Source organism: Piliocolobus tephrosceles, chromosome 10, assembly GCF_002776525.5.
Source record: "Piliocolobus tephrosceles isolate RC106 chromosome 10, ASM277652v3, whole genome shotgun sequence".
Taxonomy (NCBI): Eukaryota; Metazoa; Chordata; class Mammalia; order Primates; family Cercopithecidae; genus Piliocolobus; species Piliocolobus tephrosceles.
In genome coordinates, this window is record NC_045443.1 from 38,281,670 (window position 1) to 38,302,202 (window position 20,533).

At 37.7% G+C, this 20,533-nt stretch overlaps 1 protein-coding gene across 2 annotated transcripts in view; it reads left to right on the top strand.

Annotated features, from left to right (window-relative positions):
* The window catches only part of PDZRN4 (PDZ domain containing ring finger 4), a 415,845-nt gene that overhangs the window by 265,724 nt on the left and 129,588 nt on the right, over positions 1 to 20,533 (top strand). The window contains exon 1 of one of the 2 annotated variants that reach the window (XM_023182831.1): positions 12,496 to 12,826. The exons of the other annotated variant lie outside the window; for it this stretch is intronic. Coding sequence (XP_023038599.1) covers positions 12,758 to 12,826 — 69 coding nt within the window. The 5' untranslated portion in view covers positions 12,496 to 12,757. Of the gene's footprint in view, positions 1 to 12,495; positions 12,827 to 20,533 lie in introns of those variants that run through there. 2 annotated transcript variants of the gene reach the window in all.

Consider the following 20,533-nt stretch of genomic DNA (forward strand, 5'->3'; position numbering starts at 1 on the left):
AGGCCTAAAAATAAAGTTAACTTTTTAACACGAGTGAGGAAACAAGCTGGTAGGAAGGTCACTTAGAAGCTGGGCACTATCTGGTATAGAACTTGGAAGTATAGCCAAGGAGTAGGAGGAAAGCTCAGCCCTTCCTACACACTGGGGCAGAGAAAATTCAAATATATTGACCCAGGAAAGAATCCAATGGCCCAGGAACAACTGAACAATCTTTTCTTACAAGTAATGTTCTGTTATACGTCATATGGTGTTCCTGTACAGAATTTCCACACTAATGCATAAAGGACAGGTCTTTAAACATAATTGTGTTTTTCTCCAAGCATCTATGAGAATAAGACACCAAATCTAAGGACAACTGTCTCCTGTGCTTTAAAATAAAGCCAGAAGAAAAATATGTCCACATTCACACTTGAGTCAGAGGATTCACTTTTCATTCAACTTAAGCAAACAACTGGAAAGCATTTCATTAGGAGTTACGCAAATACTGTGTAGTTGATCTAATTCAGTTAATAGCAATTGTGGATTTTTAATGGGTCTTCTTTAACCTACTAAAGCCTATCAAAATATAGTGGGTTCAGTATTAATGAGATGATTTCCCATAATGCACAACTTAGCAAACAAAAATATAAATCCATCCACTCTTCTAAAATATATGATTTCTCTTTTGATTTCCAGTATCTCTAGACACCAAGTTCAACCTGTCTGGGGCTTAGTTGCTTATGGTTGAAATCTGTTTCATGAGGAGCAGAAAGTAGTGATGATAAAGAACTTAGGGCATTTGAGATGGAAACTGTAGTTTCAGCTTAGAATTCTTAAAATTGTTTTTGTTTTTAAATCCATCAATGTATAATCCTTCTTAGTTAAGCTGAGGTGGACCCTGAAATCTAATAACTAAATCCACTGGGAAAGGACAGATCTCGTTACCCAGTAAACAGCATTTAATTCTCTTTGCCTGTCCCCAACAGCTGGGCCAATCTCTATCCCACCAGTAGATGGTGGGGGGGGCAGGTGGCTTCTTCATGCTCAACCCATAGCTGATCCTAGAAGCTAAATCTCAGCCTGTCCCACAGATCTAGTAAGAATTTACTCACCTTTACATCCCGTGGGTAGGACATGTCTGGTAAACTGCACAAGGAAACAATGACTGATTCAAGACCACCTCTACCACAGACTCTTCATTCATGGCACACAGGACTGAAGACACTATGCTAAATGAAGTGGGTCCTCATGGGAAGAGTATATCTTATTGAAAAAGGCAGGAGCTTAGGATCAAACCTATTTGAATTTAAATGCCGGCTTCTCCATTCAATTAACAGTGTGACTTTGATCAAATTGCACAATATTTTGATCCTGAGTTTTTAAATGTGAAATGACTGCATATATCTCATAGAATTTTTGTGAGATGTAAAACTCTTTAGACAAAATAGTTGTTTCTTAAATGTTAGTTTCCTTTTCAAATTAGTAACAGATCCAATAATCTTCATAATCACAAAAGCTAGCATATCAGAAATTACAACGATGTGAGGCATTCAAGAATTTGTCTAATTTAATACCTTAAATGTAGACTTAGAAGAGAGAAATGGATGCACACAAATGAGTTTTCTGTGGGATGTGTAAAAATGCATATTCCCAGGCCCACCTCAGATTTACTATGAATAACTCAGAAGCCCTAGGAATCGAACTTGTGCACTTGCAACTTGAAAAACTTCCTAGCTAATTCCTACACACACCCCTAGTTAAGTGCCATGGATCTAGGAGCCAGCACAACGTGTGGTGAATAGGAAGTTCTCAGCAAACATTTGCAGAACTTGGATGGTCCATGTCTTGGCCCAGTTTCTGCCTCCCATAACCATATAGCTGCTTTCTGCTTCTCCCTGGCTACCAGTCACTATGACACCAACCATTTTTATCTTAAAGGAATTCAACTGCTCCTGGAGAAAAATTGATGTTTCAGAGTATCCATCTAGACATTTGCCAAAACGTAGACAAAGGAATAATATGGCTGCCTGTTTTTTGGAATATTTTCACAATACTAGAATTTAGACACTTTGGCAAGGCTATGTTATAAGCTATAACATATTTACTAATATTTATTGAACATGTACCTGCAGCAAGCACTGGGTAAAGTTCATGTTCATAAAACCCCTTTGTGGTAGGTGCTGTGAATATCCTTATTTCACAGTGAGGAACTGAGGCATTTCAGTACACCTCAACGTGTAACTTGTTCAAGTTCATACGACAAGTTTTTTAGAGCGAGGCTCAAATATACTTCTAGATTACTCCCAAGTCTAAAAGGCATCTGAATACATGCTCATTCTGATGATAATGGAGTCCTGGGCCACAATGTGTATGCAATTAAACATTCTATATTATCAATTTCACAGAAATTAATGGATATTAGCATGTCGATTTTTTAGTGCTAATGTTTTAGACAACCATATGAGGACCATTTTCATGATGGAAAAAACTGGGAATTGAATGATTTAGGTCTGATAATGCAAGGAACGCAACAGATAAGGGATTTTCTAGGATCCTGAAGGTAGAGAAAATTTCAGGTCCTGATCACCTGGCACAGGCCTGTAATCCCAGCAATTTGGAAGGCCGGTGGGCAGATCACCTGAGGTCAGGAGTTCCAGACCCACCTCACCAACATGGGGAAACCCCATCTCTACTAAAAATACAAAAATTTGCTGGGTGTGGTGGCAGGTGCTTGTAATCTCAGCTACCTAGGAGGCTGAGGCAGGAGAATCACTTGAACCTGGGAGGCGGAAGTTGTGGTGAGCCGAGATCATGCCATTGCACTCCAGCCTGGGTGACAGAGCAAGACTCCATGTCAAAAACAACAACAACAAAACAAAACAAAACTCATCTCTTTACTTCCTATCCCCCTACCTGTCTTGCATTTTTTGATTTATCTGTACTTGGTTATATATATGTATGCATATAAGCAGGCAGGGAATAAAGCAGACAGGAAAGCACATTCCAGGCTATAGAATATCTAAGAAGGATGATCTAGTTACTCCCTGTTATACCACCCTGTGTTAATTTCCTGTGTTGACCCTGTGATTGTCTGGAAATGTTATATAATCATAAGTTTGTGTTTACTTATGCTTTCTTCTCACAATAAAGTTTGCTCCATGAGATCTGGGACCTTTATATATCTTCACTACCATTATAATGACTGAATAGATGAGCAGAATCCAATGTTGAGAGAGGAATGAACATGTATTATGGTACCAGACAGAATTGTCCACACTCCAAAAAGAGAAATATACCAAAAAGACAGTCATGTTAGCAGAGTTGTAACCTTTGCTCTTAAAGCAGAAATTTCTGTTTTGTGTTCTCTTTTCTGTATATGCACGTGCATGTGCACATGTATATGTATGTGAGTATGACAGCAAGAGTGAGCAAGAGTGAGAGGGGTTGCAACCAGGGAATCAGGGACAAGATGGCCTTATAAATGTGTGGGTATAGGCAGAGACGAGCAAGAAATCAACAGCTTGCTCCTCACACCATTAGAAACCCCAGATGCTCATGAGCGAATGCAGGACCTGGCTGAGAGAAGATGATATTCTGAATCTAGGAAAGTGGCATAGGACAGGATGAAATGAAGGAAGGAGACACTGTGCAGTTCAGACTGACAGGGTCTTGTCACTAGGTGTGGGGAGAGGGAAGAGCCAGGGCAATTGCTCAAACCTCAAACTTGAGCACCTGGGAATAGTCAGGCCATTCTGTGATATGGAGAACGTGTAGAGAAGCAGTTTTGGGGGAAGAGAACCATGAGTTAAGTTTTGGTAAGTAGAACTTAATACGTTTTGAATAGTCCCAATGGAAATGTCAGTAGTCAATGAATCGATGGGTCTGAAATTGGGAAATTAAGTCTGGAGATTTATATTTAGAGTCATCAGTAAATCTCTACCTTCACTTTTCTCCAAAACCTCCAAATTTACCTGCCTTAAGTAGCTGTTGATTATTCCTTAAAACGGAGATGTAAAATGACTTGCCCTAATGTCAGCCCATATATTGCCTACCATAATAATTACCAAGAAGGAAAAATATTCTACAGTTTTCAGTACATAGTCAATGCAGCAAAACCCCATCCCAGTGGAGTGGAGTAAGATTATGAAATTGATTAGGTTTTATTCAATCTATTTTATGTAGCCATGCTTGAGGACACAGCATGGAACCTGCAAGTTAATTTTAGACTACGATTCTGGTCCTTGGGGAAATCCTTACATCTCAGTGTGCTGTGAGCATCACCAGAATTCCTTCTTCTGGCCCTCTAGGAATTTGTCGTAATGATGACTGTATCTGAGTGACAGGCAATGGAAAGTACTGGTTAAGTAGTAGATGCAGATTGTTGGGGTTTGAATCCTGGCTCCCTCATTTACTACTCATGTGACCTATTTACTGCCCATGCAAAGAGGAGACATTAATAGTGCACATCTCAGAGTGTTAATGTGGGAATTAAATACAATTAATACCACATAGCGCTGGAAATGGCATACAAAATGTACTAAATAAGTGTTATCTCTTATTTTTTAAAATGTCTAGGTATTATCACTATGCTGTACTCATAGTACTATTCAATATATACGGTTGAATGAAAGTTTGTACTGAGATTCACTAGACCACTTTTGCAGAACTAAAAATAGAGATAGTAGCATTCAGTGGAAACCCTACATAATACCTGTGATGTTGCTGAATGGTGTGACATTATCCAAACATGGTACCTTGGCCTCTATATGATCAAATAAAGAAAGCCAACTTTATACTGGGCTAGATTAGTAGTTGTGAATAGACCTCAAAGAAATATCACTGGACTCCCTGTTTTATGATTGCCTGAAATCTTGCTTCAGATGCCATTATTGGTTTCTAGTACACTTATGTCTGCCTTATTTACACATTGTGCATTGAAATAAATAGGCCAGGAGCAGTGGCTCACACCTAGCACTTCGAGAGGCCAAGATGGGTGGATCATGAGATCCCAGCACTTTGAGAGGCCAAGGTGGGTGGATCATGAGATCAAGAGATCGAGACCATCCTGGCCAACGTTGTGAAATCCCCGTCTCTACTAAAAATACAAAAATTAGCTGAGTGTGGTAGTGTGCGCCTGTAGTCCCAGCTACTTGGGAGGTTTAGGCAGGAGAATCACTTGAATCTGGGAGGCAGAGGTTGCAGTGAGCCAAGATCATGCCACTTCACTCCAGCCTGGTACAGAGTGAGACTCTAAAAAAAAAAAGAAAGAGAGAGAGAGAGAGAAAGAAAGACAAATAAAGAAAGAGAAGAAAGAAAGAAAGAGAGACAGAACATCATAATTATTACTCTGAATGTATTACATTCTTTACATAGAAAAGAAATAGGGGCATGTGTGTGTGTGTGCGCACATCACATTTACACAATGAGTACTTCTGTGTAACTATTTCTATTATATAAAGAACTAGGAAACAAAAAGCCTTTTAGAAGTTGTTGAATGACTAGCACAGTGTACAATGGCAAGCAAGGTGGACAGAATTATAAAATTTCAAACAATGTAATAGAGATTTAACAAGACAAAAATTGTAAAGATAAATTATGTATTAGTCTGTATTCACATTGCTGTGAAGAAATACTTGAGACTGGGTAATTTATAAAGAAAAGAGGTTTAATTGGCTCACAGTTATGCAGGCTGTACAGGAAGCATAGAGGCTTCTGCTTCTGTGGAGGCTGCAGAGAACTTTCAATCGTGACTGAAAGCAAAGAGGGAACGAGGCATCTCACATGGCAAGAGCTGGAGCAAGATGGGAGTGGTGCCACCACTTGTGTTTAAAAGCTACGTGCTTTTAAACAACCAGATCTTGTGAGGACTCTCTCAGGAGAACATTGCCACGGAGATGGTTGTAAGCCATTAATGAAGGATCTGCCCCCACAATCTAATCACTTCCCACTAGGCCCCACCTCCAACACTGGGCATTACAATTTGACATGAGATTTGGGTGGGGACACAGATCCAAACCGTATCAACTTGGAAATTGAAAATGAAGGTCATCATTATCATTATACTTAGTCCTGTGATTACTAATGGCCAACAAGGATTTGGCACATATGTACTTCACACATACTATCATCACAGCAACTTCATCTCTTGCAATAACTATATACTAGGTGCTATTATTATCCCTGTTTTAGAGATGAGAAACCAAGAAACACAGAAGATTGAGAAAATAATAATGACTTTTCCCACATTATATCAATAGAGATCAGGGAAACTGAGACTTGACCCAGGGCACACTGACCCCAGAACTCACGCTTAACCAGCACACCAATAGGACAGAATACTTCATAGTTCATGAATCCTGTCTAAGGTTTGTTACCTTATTTCGTCTTCAGAGTCAGCCTGTAGAGTAAGTATTATCTCAGAGCGTGTAAGTTGTACAAGCCCATACAGGTGACAGTGACAAGGTACAGATGAGAAACCTAGTCCTCTTCTTTGAAATCTCATGCCCTTTCTTTCCACTGGGGTCTAGTTTAATAATGTTTGTGACAACTCTTGGGAGTTCATAAGTTGGTGAGGCACTCTTCATTCTGCAAGCAATGACTGTAAATGCAAATTGAAGATGTTCAACTAGTGAACACAGTGCGGAAAGGATGCTTGCTTACACATTGATCTCTTGAGCTATAACCAAGGAGGGGATGACACGTGGGAACTATTAGCAGAAGCATCTTTCTAAATTCACGCTGTTAGTTAATGTTGCACAGTGCTGTTAAAAATAAAACTAGAGTCAGAAGACAACAGTTCTAGGTTTTGCAGCATTAGAAATCTCAACATCTAATGATTTCTGTATTAATAAATAAAGGATAATATCTGACATATTTACCTCAGAGATATAGTGAAAATTAAATGAGATGATATACAACTACAAAAATCTGGCATTCATATACCACCAGACATATGATAAATACACAGTAAATATTTTTGAGATAAATAAGTGAATAATTTGCTGATATGTAGAGCAGAATGTCAATTTAAATGTACAGATAGTATATACACATAAATACACAGCTGACAAAGCACATTTGAATCATACAGTACTCATTTATATACCTGTCATAGATGTTTTTCTTTCATAGACTTTCAAATTTATGTTTATGGATTTGAATCAAATTAAAAATGGTTTATGCTCATGGCCTTTCAGTCTTTTAACTTAATATTCTTGAATATTAAGAATGTTCTTTAATATTCTTGAAGCAATCCTATGGGGGAAAATGTCATATAGCAATTAGTCCTTGCTAATGTGTATTACAAACATAAATTTATGTCACTTTGCCCAACTCAGATATGCTTTCATCTCCCAATTACACTCATTAATTCAATATATGTTTATTAAAGGCACAGAATGTGAAAGGTACAATGCTAGGAGTTTTGGGGGCTCAAAGATGAATTAAATGTTAGTGGTGCTCTTACATGTCTTATAGTCCAATAAGAGAGGTAAAGCATGCATCTAAAAATGATGTGAAGGAGAATTTGTGCTTTCAAATAGGTAAGGATAAAATGCACCAAGAATTCAGAAGTTGAAGAAGTTACTGCTAGCTGATGAGAACAAGGGAGAAGGAGCCTTAAAACTGGACAACGGTGTGGATAGTTTAATTTATGGGGTTTCCAAAAAATAAGCAGGATGAGGTAACATCTGGAGCACAGGTAGGGAGATGTAGATGTGTATACAGCAGTTCAGCTTTGCTGGATCCTGAAAACAGAATCTTGTATTCAAATGATCGGTTTGTGCAGAACTAAGGAATTCTGGATTTGAAACTTCAATTGCCAAAACCAACAAAGTCCCAGGCACATGAAGATAAGCTGGTCATCCTAGTACGTGTTCAGGTACATCTCCTAATTACTGATTACTGTGGGACATTAGCTGATTAAAGATATTTACCTGTGACATTCAAAAATTTTCAGCATTTTAATACATAAAGTTTACATTTTTAACCACAAGCCACTCCCTTTATTTTAAGGTATGACTGTCTTTGAACATTTATTCTCTTTTATTTTCTTTAATTTCAGCACTTTCAACGGCTATCCTCCGTTTCCTCAATCATCAAATAGAGATATGTTGGTGTAGCTCTAGCTTCCTCTGCAAGAGAGACAGCTCAGGATGTTAGAGATTGAATTCCACCACAGAATTTGTCATTGGAAAACTGAGTTCAGATTTCTTTACCCAGGTTGACCTTCCGCAAGTCACGGTGTCTCTGGGCCTCAGGTTCTTTGTCTTTATGATTACGTATAAGGTATTTAACTGCAGAAAATATTAGGCAGCTACATGTCTACTAATATTCAAAAGCGCATAAGTATCTCCTGAAACGAATTCAGGATTGGGACTAGAAAAGAAATTTGTAAGCCACATATCAAGGTAGGTGGTAGGCAGAGTTGGAAGGTCTGCACGTGACAGGGGCAAGGGTAAAGAGAGGGTAATCAACCGGAGTTACGTACGGAACTTCCACACTGGCACAGGAAAAGAACACTGGCATCATTGCAAAAGGCATAAGCAAGCCATCATCTGAAATGTATGACAGCAGTCACAGGCTCAATGGGCTTGGTGATTCAGAGTGGGCTCAGTTGGGTTTTCTATTCCTCTCTTGGTAAGGGGCACAATTATGTACTACATTGGCAGCAGGGATGAGACATAGGCACAGCTTCTTTTGTAAATTAGTCTTTTTTAAGTCTTATTGTTAAATATAGCAAAAATATGGAAGACACCAATAACAAATGTCAGTTTAATGAATCCTAATGTGACCACCTAGGAAAACTAATGCCCCTATCAGGAGTTAGAACTTTGCTGGCCATGATGAAACTTTCTGGTGTCCCTTCCTAAAGAGTAACCACCATCCCGAAATTTTTGGTAATCATTTTTCTACTTTTATTTAGAACTTTATCAACCAAATTATATGTATATGTGAAAATATAGAGTAATGACTTTTTATTGTTATTAAAATCTTTTTAAATCTATAGACTTCCTCTTCGTCTTCTTTTTTTCTTTCTGAAACTGGAATACGTACCTGTCTATGTAGCTCACAGTCTGAATTTAGCTGATTGCATACCCATGGTGTAGCTTAATATGCTCCTCTGTCCCCTGCATTTGCTGACATTTGCTCACATTTTGAAAGGCTAATTTAAGGGCTGTGCAATTTTTCTGTCTCAGGTGGCATATAATGTACACTTATCTCCTGTGCATGTGTGAGTGTGTTGTGCTAGACACCATTCATTCACAGTACTTAGATCCTTGAATGAATTAAGGACTGTTGGCATGACAGTCTATCATTTATTCTTCAATTATTAGTCAGAATAATTCTATAAAGAGAAATTCCCTCTCATCTACTCTTTAGCTACTCCATAGTACAGTTTATACAAAATAAGCAAGAAAAATGTTGGATTTCTTCCTTTCATTTGCCAGTTTAGCCTGTTATACGTCAGTCTAGATCTTGACAAATGTGTCCTATTTTGAATGCCAATGCATTTGTGTGGAGTAAACTCACATAAATTAAAGGCATTTAAAATAAGTAACTATATCTTGAAATACACGTATGACATATGTTTTTACATTTTGATGAGTTTATTTTCTAAGGATACTTGGAAAGATAGTCCTTCATTTCCTACTTATTTTTTATCCCATATTGTCATTGCCCAAGACAAATAATATCTGCTCTATTTGCATTTTCAGGGCAGTGTTCAAATGAATGTTTTTGTCCCTGTTTACTTCAAACTTTATGCTCCAATGCAAGATTTAGCCACTTAGTTATTGGAAAACTTAACCCTCATAGTCTAATGAAATTTAGAGAACTCTGGAATTATGAATCTTCCTTTTCCAAGTCACTCTTCAGTTCTATAGGATGAGTCCATTAGAAGCAGAAGGTGGAATCTTTCCAGGGTAAATGGGCCAAGGGCAGCATTTGATAAATGACTGGAAAAGCTGCTCTTGCTTCCTGAGATAGAAACACAAGAAGAGGGACTAAGAATGAATAAAGGAAACAGCCAGGAGGAGCTGCTGAAGGATGAGCTTCTATTTGAACTTGCTTACTTCCCTAGAATATTCATTCTTTACTTTTTGATAAGTAAGAATATTTTTAAAGCTATGATTGTTTAATTGTTCTTTAAATGCAAACTGCATTTAAAGAGAGGAAAGCTCCAATAAGAAACCGCTTTGATAATTAAATTTCTTACCTGGCTTTCAAAACCTATCACACAAGAGAGTTTTATCAGTGGAGAAAGCAAACATTTTCATTGATAGAAGGGTGAGCCATCCTTGCCTTACTGCACTCTAATTCCTTGATCTGACTTTTCAAAAAATACAGAGTACGGGCTGGGTGCATTGGCTCATGCCTGTAATCCCAGCACTTTGGGAGGCCAAAGCAGGCAGATCACGAGGTCAGGAGATCGAGATCATCCTGGCTGACACAGTGAAACCCCATCTCTACTAAATATAGAAAAATTAGCCAGGCGTGGTGGCACATGCCTGTAATCCCAGCTACTCAGGAGGCTCAGGCAGGAGGATCACTTGAACCTGGGAGGCAGAGTTTCCAGTTAGCCGAAATTTCTCCACTGCACTCCATCCTGGGCAACAGAGCAAGACTCTGTCTCAAAAAATAAAATAAAATACAGAGTATGAACATCTGAGAATCAATAATTCTTTCACAACTCAGCAATGTAGAATCCTTCAAAGAAATAGTCAATGTTTGCTTTGAGGGTGTGAACTCCAGCATGAAAATACTTCATGGGAAGTGATATAGAGGCTTAGAGAAGTTAAAACTTTCAAAAGTATCAGACATGTATGTTTTACAGCTGCACCTGAGAAGGAGATTGCTTATGTTCGTGGCCACCATTAATTTTTATAAAGTCCACCTCAAATACCTTTTTGAAAACATTCTTTCCATAGAGGAATCAAGTTCTAACATTAATATCTCCTACAAGTGGTTTATAATTTGCCAGAAGTCCTGGAGAACCTTTTTCACACACACTGTTACCAATTATGATACCACTTTCATGTAGGTCTCTCAGCTTGGCTTTCGTCCAGGCTGTTAGGTGAAATTAGGCCCAGAAAATCGGATTATTACATCCCAAGGGAAACAACTGATAAGCAGCAGATGATTGTTCATCTCCTTGCTACTTGCTGGTGTTGAGGTGTTGCTAGTTGCAAAGCCAATTTGTTAACAATTAGTGCTCATTAGAATCATTTCCTGTTATCGATTCTAAACATGTGACAAAGCACTTTTAGGAAATTGGACCCCCAAAAGTAACTATACGTCAGTGATGAGCAATTAAAACTCTCAAGATGCAGTGTAATTCCTAACCAGAGTCATCAGTTTCCAAGTAATTATTTTTGCTTTGGAACCCACCTGCTATCCTGTCCAGTTTAGAGATGTGCTGGAACAGGAACATACTTCTTAATTAGCAGAGGTTGTGGATAAGTCAGTGTGGTAACAAAAGGAATTTTCTTTTCTTATCTGCTTTAGCTGTTTGTAGTATAGCTTTAAGGCACAAAAACTGCCAGCTTGCAGTACAACACATGTATTTGCAAGAGTGTGAAATTAAATGCATTACTTCTATTATCTAAACATCTAAGCTTAGTTTTTAAGTCTCTATTCACCTTTGATCACAATGAACTCTAAATATAGAATCATAAATGGAGTCACTGTGCATTACATTCAAGTTTAAATATTGCCAGTATCAGCTTTCTAAAACATTATATATGACTTTAATAAAATTAGCATAAATACTATAGGCATTTGAAATTTTTCTTAGAAAAGGCATTGTATTGATCTACTTTTTGAATATAGATCTACATGCGTTATATGCTACAAATATATACTCAATAGATGGGCCTTCATTATCTAATTAAAATATTAATTATCTGTACAACTAGCAACTGCTAATACTTGCCAAATATTCTTTAGAATTAAGAGAATATCCCTTATTTCCTCCTTTGTAAGTAATGGTCTTTACATATGAACTATTCAGTTATTTTTGTAGTATCAGAATTAAAACTCAATGATACCCCTCTGCCTTCTCTTCCTTTTCTATATCACCCACTAAATTTTCCTTTGCTTCTGTGTTTATTTTATAAATGTAAAGAATTATCCCTACTCATTTTCCCCTAGGTTTAATAATGCTAAAAATATTTCTTCTTGTTGTTGCAGAGCATGGAGATGTAAACTAAGTATATTTCTGTTTCTGAATTTCTTATTCCCATATTAAAAGCTTATATCAATGGAGAAATTAAGTGTATGTTTTTTTTTTAATGCCCTATGTTCAACCCCTCTATCCTTAATAAACAGAGATGGTATTGACACAAGTGAATTTTGTTTAACCACACTACATTTGCTTCTTAATTAGTGAATATTCATCTGTCATCAGCAGCAGCTATGACACCCCTCCCTGCTAACATGTTCTGTCATAAATAATCAATGAGGCACTATTAATATTCATGAGCTGGAATCTGTGTAGTCATGTGCACTGATGCAGAGACGGGGGAGTGTTGCCATGAACTGACTGGAAACTCTGTGTGTGTATCCGTGAGTACAAGATACTTAGGGAAAGCGAAGAAGAGCATGCTGCTACACACCACTCTGGCTTACGCTTCCTGCTAACAGCGGTTTGTCTGTGTTTCTGGACTGAAGTGACTGATGAAAAACAGTAGTCAAGTCTGGAGGGTGATTCCCTTTCAGTTCACTTGCCTTTCAGTTCTGGGGAAATTAGAAGATTTGCTCTCTCTCTCTGCTTCTTAGAATGGGCTGCAATTTGTGCACTTTTCAGAAAAGAGAGGAACACTACAAACTGCTGTATGAAGTTTCCCAGGTGAGTGCAGGGTCTGATACCAGCAACTAAGAGCCAGGCTTTGTGTTTGTCTGTAAGATGGTAAATGAATTCTGGCTAGCTTTATTTTTTCTTTCAGTACATTTCAGAATTGAGGGCAGACTTGCCGGTTTGGGGCTTTTAATTTTGGTTTTGGGTGGCAGTTTTCAGCTTCCTTGCCACTCCCCCTTCAGATGACTTCCTGTGGGATTCTTTTTAACATTTTGTGTATCTACTGCCAAGATGTCAGTCACATAACAGGAGTAGCACTGAGATCCATGTCTGTAATATTTTGAGATACCTCTTTCATTTTGGAATACTGTTGACATTTGAAAATCAATTGTATCATTGTCTGCATAAATACTGGGGTTTAATAAGTCTATGATCTCTGTTATTTTCAATAGACAGGAGAAGTTTCCTGCCAAATCTTGTTAGCCAGAGGAAATTATTGGATGAATTGAGAATTTGTGCTTTGGTTTAAGAGGAAGACCTAGCAATTTTGTATTACATGAGAAAAAAAAATATATGCTCTGTCCTGACTGAACAAGAAGATAAAGAAATTCTCTTACCACTTGTTCTTGGCTCCATTATATAAGGTTTTTGTTTGTTTAGCACTAGAAATTAATTTTGAGAGCTTATGAAAACAACTGTAGGTGACCTAGAAAAAAGTGTATAAATTTAGATGTCTCTTTTATGTGTATCCGCGGGCTTTTCAGAATACAAATAAGAAAACTAGATCCTGAGCCCTTATAGTTTTAACAGAATTTTCTTAACTTACTGTTTTATTGGGGGAGGTTCCCCTGGGAGTGTATGCTCAAGTTCAAATTTCTTATCTAGCAAAATAAAGTTTATTTCTCCCTTCTTGCAGTTTGTCCCAAAGGTGACACAGTATTACATTTGTTCTTAGACAAGATTGCTGATGAAAGACGATGCTTGGATGTTGGTGGCCCATGGCACAGCAGTAGCCAAGTACCCACTAACTACTGGCTCCCTCAGATTTCCCCCTGACGTGATTCATTTCACAGTGGGCTAATTACAAAGTGGATTTGCTACACATGAAACAGCCTCCTCAGTTGCAATGTTAATGCACATTTTCATGGTAATGTGATCAGAGGCTCATTAGCCAGTTTCCAAAATGATCCTCTGCATTAATTAAATATAAAAATGACTGCTTTATCACCATAGAGAGGAAAAAGAAAATTAACATTGTTAATTACACCAGGGGCAATACCTTTTGCTTCATTTTTTAGTACAAACTTGCAAGGATAGGCTAAAATAATATTCATTTCCTAGATGAGCTCTCATCCACTTTGACTCATGAAAACAGTCTCTAGGTGGAACACTTTCCTTTAGTTTGGTTGTTAGAGTTTGAGTTCTAGTATTATTTCTCTTTGGGTGGTGGAGGAGCAGAGGAGTGGATTCATCAATCTTTTTTTTTTTCTCTCTCTCTGAATTACTAAATTTATATAAAAGGACAATATGGAAAGAGTGGTAGGTGGCATCCTCCCTGATTATGCCTAGGTTAAGCTGTTTATATTCTACTAAGAAATCCAGCAGGATTACTGCAGCCAGAAAGGACCACTGTATTTGCTAAGAAGCAGGAGCCTTTGTTATAGATTTTTAAAATGCTTGTCTGTGAGTTTTGCCTTCAAGTGCTGCCTAAATCTTGAGAAAATAGATAAGCCATGCTCTTTATTGCCTCTACCTGTACTCATCCATATATTTATTTTATTTCCTCTACTCCTGAGTTGCAGTACTTATGATCTTTAATAAAGGGGGTGAAAAATAAAGTATTAGCTTCCTTTAACTGGCTTTTATTAGATAAGCTAAAGCCCCAGCTTAAAGGTCTTGCATGTGTTTTCCAAGGGGAGCCCTCCTGCAATTTGTCCCCAGCTTTGCCTTCTATTTTATTGAGTTAATGGAATAGATAAGATATCAAAGGAAACTAGTGATAGGCTCATATAATACGCTGGAGCCCCGTGTGGTGCTACAAACTAGTTTCTATTTTTATTTGGAGGAAAGGCAGCTCAGAGCGCACATGAAAGTGAACATGTTCTTAACCAGGTGTTCAGGAGGGCACATAGCTTCCCCCATAAGAGAGGATACTATTTACAAAAGTGACTTGTGATTGGAAGCCTATTTCTAGCTGTGTGTTAAAATAAACTTGCTGGCACATACACTAACACCTGATTGCCCAAATCATATTTATTTAAAGAATTGTAATTCTCAGATCATTTGCCTTTTTGTTTCTTTTGTTACTATTCCTTATGAGCTAACGCAAAATAAAGTTTACCAGGAGATGTGAAAATTTAAGATTAGCATCGATTACAAAACATATGATCAACAGCAACAATGTTTATTTCTTTATAATAAAATCATTATGATATTGAACTTTTCCACGTTTTCTTTCTAGATTTAGTGACCTGATAATACAGGACACATAGAATGCAGTTTGTGGTTTATAACTGCAGTAAACAAACCTAATGTGCTCGCTGAGGAGTCTAGTAAAACAATCAGAATGGTGTGCTTAAGTGTGAAATGAGGTCAAGTTTATATTTTGTTGATATTTTTGCTCCTCTGGAGGAGCTAAGACTTTCAGTTGGCACAAGAGATGGAATGTCACCTCAAGAAAATTATTTTCAACTGGAGTTGGGCCAATCAGGCTCCAGTATGCACACAGATGCAAGAATCTGGGGTTTGGGTAGATCCAGTAACCTTCACATCATGCAGTTTTCATGCGTCTTTACACATCTATTAACTTTTGTTTGTGCCCGGGACACAGTTTTTATCTGCAGTGATTTATTTTATTCAAAGTAAGTTATTTATTAACCTCTTATGAATTAATAAATGGGTAATGGGAACAATGTCCTTCTGTTGACATAAACTGAACAGCCTGTTTCTTATTAATTTGATTAAATACCGTTCTGGACCAAGAGAGCTACAATAGCTTGTTAGGTATTTCTGGCCTAATAACAGATTTATTTCTGAGGAAGATTATATAATAATACTTAAATCTAATGACGTTAAAGCTTGTTTTTTTCACACATGAATCCAATGTAACTTTTTGATTACGTTATGGCGATTATTGATGGGATATTCATTGGTGTTCCGTAATGTGTTAAAATTGGGAGCAAATATTTAGAAGACCATACTGTTAACAAAAAGCTGTTTATAGGATTTCATTTAAATATTATATTGTGATATGCAAGATTCTGTTCTTATTCCCTTCCCATATCAGGGTAAAGAAAGTAATTTGCCTTCAATCTCAGGAAAACCAGAAGTAGAATAGCACTAGTTTTTAGGCAATGTCACTGCTGTGACTGTTGTTCTCTTCTAAGTGGATACTGTAGCACAACAGAGAGTTCATTTATTAATTTGAATGGTTTGGCACAGCTGAGAGGTCTCCCCCACCACCTGCATCTGTGAATTAGTAACGGAAACTGAAACAGAACCTGGCATTGAAAGTAACAGTATTGAAAGCAGCTGACGGTGAGGACGTAGAATATTCTAGACACTGTGCTAAGCACTTTTCCCTAAGCATCATCTTATTTAATCCTCACAATACCAAGAAAGAGTTACAGGATCGCTTCCCATAGCTTTTAAATATGCTAAAGTCTCCTCTATTCTAGAATATTTCTTGGATCTCATATAATCTCCCTTCTCTGGGTGCTGTCCTAGATCTTTCAGATATTTATTTTATCTCATACTATGTAACCCCTACTCATAGTCTCTTAACTTTTTCCCCCAAACTTTATCCTTTTCCCACGTTCCTTAGTGCCAGTGAAGGTCTCACCTTCCCTTTTGCTTTCAACAAAACTCAAAACCACTGAATGAAAAGGGCCACTTCTGCCTTCTCCACCCACACAGTGGCTTCCCTGGCTCTTTTATTTGTGCACATTCCCAGCATCAATTCCTGCCTTCCCACAATCACAACTCCTTTTATTAACTCTCTCTGATACCATGATAAGAATTTTCCCTCTTAGATTTTGTCATTGTGTCAGTCCACCCTGATGGCTTCTGTTGGAATAATTATCTAGAAAATGTTTAATGGCTCCCAATTACTATAAAATGAAGTAAACATTTCTTATTCCAGTTTTCAAGGCCCTCTTGAGCTGCTTCTAAGTTTCTTTCCAATTGTCTCTCTTCCTATTCTTCCTCTAATGCAATTTGTAATTGCTCCAGGCTCTATTTTTTGCTATTCTCTTAAGGTCAGCCTCCCAATTTGGACCCTTGTAACTTAGTTCCATTTCTTCAGCCTCTGTGGAAGACACCTTATATTCATCTCTGCCACTATTTTCTTATATCACTGGTTATTTGAATGTCTCCTTGTGCAGAAAGATTTCTGCAATTACTGTTCTTTTGTAAAAAAAATTAATCTCTCCCACCTTGGGACTCCTTTTCATGTTTGCCTGCCTGGTATGATAGTCAATTATGTCTGAGTGAATTATAAGCATCTGGAGGGCAGGCCAGGTGCTTGTTTGTCCTTTCACCTTCATTCTCACAGCAGACAGTCATTAGGACTCAACAGGATCCCCTGCTCATCTGCAGCCTCTTTAGAATTAAACTACCCCATCCACAGCTGCTGGCTAAGGACCATATCACTCTGCCTTCCCCTCCACTCTATACCTAACAGCTGATTAAACCAGGGACCAGCACTTGGTGCATAAAGTTGAGGGCTCAGTTAGGTTTTTTCAGTCTCAGAAATGTATATTGGGAAGTAGGGCACTAGTAATGGGGCAAGGATAGAAAGGAATGTTGGTGGGGGAGTTAGGGGGTTTGTGTTCCACTGTATCTGTGAGGATCTGACCTACCAAGAGAATCAGAGACATCTAAGAAATGAAGCAGGTGGGTCATGAGAAAGGCTAAATAAATAGCAGGTTCTCAGAATGGCTTTTCCCCCCCCCAGTTCTAACACCTTCCTATGATACACCTCCATTTTATTTGCTAGAATGAGATGTCTGTCCCTTAATATCAGAATAACAAGTGAAGACGCACCATAAAAATGGCTTGCTTTTGTCAACCACCCAGCAGATATCTTAAACTCTGGACATGTGGTTCAGTTCAAAAACTTTGGGTAAGCTCTGATTGCTTAATATGTGCCAAGGTCTGAACTTTGCCATGTGATAATCCTTGCTTTTGAGAAATGCACAGTCTGGTAGCATAAGAAAGGCATAAGCAGAGAATGTTCAATTTAATGTGCTAAATATTGAATCAACAGAGATACTGACAGACAGCTATGGAAATGCAAAGGTGCTGCTCAGCATGATAGGGGCTTGGGGAGTGGGGGAGAAGAAGGGAGAAGAAACTAAAATGATGAAAGCGTTTTTAAAAAGCCCATGGAGGTGACAAACAGGCAGTAGATGTCAATGGATTGGGGATTGGAAACTATAAGCAATAGGTGTTGCTAAATGCTAAAGTAGGAGGCAGACTCCCTGGATGTAGCCTGAAAGTGCTCAAGACAGACCCTAAAGAATTTCCCATGTTCCAATTTTCTGTTCATTTTTTTAGGAGAAAGATAACTGTGATAAGAGTTCAATTGCGGATTTGGTTATGGTGTGTACTTGGGGACAAATAGGCTTGATTTGGGGATGGTGCACTACAGCAGGACTACAACAAGGGAAACCAATGAGGAGGCTGCTGAAAAGGCTAAGTTAGTGGTCAAAAGAATATAAAAGGAGAACAAAAGTGAGGCCTACTAGGAGGTAATTTCAATAGGTATCTGTCTCTTGAGACTGAGTTGATGTTACGAAGTTTACAGAGAGAAGAAATAAAAGAAGGCAAGTGTGTTCTGAAAAGGAAGAGGAGATTATTGATTTCATTCGCAGGATATCTAAGCAATGTCCAGGGTCAGTGGAAGAGTGAATATTCAAAACTAAAACTTGGCATATATGTGTCTGTTGGATGAGATCACCCAGGCAGATGTGACAAGTAAGGGAGAACCAAAAAGTGAGGAGAGGTATAAGCACTGAGAAACAGGCCAATAAGAAGAAAGAAAAGGAAAAGACTGACATTATTACAGAGTGGGAAGGAAAATGAGCAGAAAGTTATGGAAGTCAAGAGGAGAGAGATTTAAAATCGAAGTGGCTACTGTGGTCAATTGCATTAGCGTGTATAATAAGAACCAAGTGTCTGGATTTGAAAATATGCTATGTGCTAGTCAGATGCCTCTTTAGAACAGACTTGCTCCAGCTGCTGGACGTGCTGTCAGCAAAAGCCTTTAACTGTCGGCTCCACTGTAACTGTCTTAGCTGCAGAAAGTCCCTCACCCGACATCATTCCCCTTCCTGGGAGGCCCATATCCAATGATGGATTGATGCAAGTATATACAGGTCTGGCCATCTTCTGCCCCAAACCTTACTTGGGACACTCTGAAAGGCAATTTGAGCTCAAGAGCTCCCTGTAGCTGGTATTGGGCCTCAGAGTTCAGTCCTCCTGCCCAATCCTGGTTCCTTCCTGTCCCTTCCACAAAGGGAATACTCCTTAGTAAACATCTTGCACACTGCATTATAATCACTATAATCTCAGCATTGGCTTACTGGAGAGCCTAACCTGGTGATGATCATTTCAGTAGAAAAATAATCCAAAAAGTGGTGAATTCAAAGAAAAAGATTGACAGCACTTTCAAGAACTTGAGATATGACAGATTATCAAAAATGAAGTTATGCTATCATTGGATTAAAGCTTTTCTTGGCCTTTTTTGTTAAATGCAAAATTATTTAAAATTGTGAATATGAAAAATGAAAGTTATCACTACCTTCCCTTTAAAAGTAAGATAAGTTGATTTTACATCTTGAGCTATGATGTTCAGAGTGATGATAATATAGTGATTAAAAAATAGAAGATGTACATTTAGCTGGAATGTTCCTTTTAAAGACCTTTGAAGAAAATCTTAAATGTCAGAGTGGTTTTGATATGCAAAAGATCTTTTATAAAAGTAAATATTTTAATGATTATAATTAATTTAGGCAGGTTTAATAAGTGAAGTGCCCTTCCTTTATAGAAGGATCAAAATGTCGTAATTTTATTAAAAATATATAATTTCTTTATATTTTCACTGTTTTATTTAATTGATCTAGACCTAAGAGAAAGTCAGCCATTTCTAATTGCATATCTATTTAGATGGAATATTGTAGGAAGACATTTTCACTGTTTCCAAGTTACACGCAAGGGAGGCATGTTACCAAAAACTTAGCTAGAAAATATGCTTAGATATTTGACTCTTCGACTCACCTGAATTTTTTAGTGAAGTAGGATAACCTCATTAGAAAATTATTTAATTAATTTTGTTTAAAAATATTTCCAGAACACATAATCTTATTTACATAATTATTTAACCTGCACATTTGTTACTCATTTCCAATCATGGTATTAACAAGTGAACTGCATATCTTTGGCAAACAGTGGTTTCTTTACAAGTGTTATTAAGTAATTAAGAATAAAGATTAACTGATAGTGCAGAATCCTCCCGCAACAGTCAATCACTGTCCAGTACGTTAATTTTATATAAGTAGATTTTCATACATTGAATTTTCACAAGTCATTTAATAGGTATGCAATCAATCTGATTAAATGATTAAGACACAAGAATTAAATCACTAGGTAGTCTATCAAAAGAGGTCCCAAGCTTGTGGTTTTATGAAGATCCTATACTCTTGACATGTTTATAATTCATGGGGAAAAAGTGAGCACACAGCCCAAAACAGGATCTGC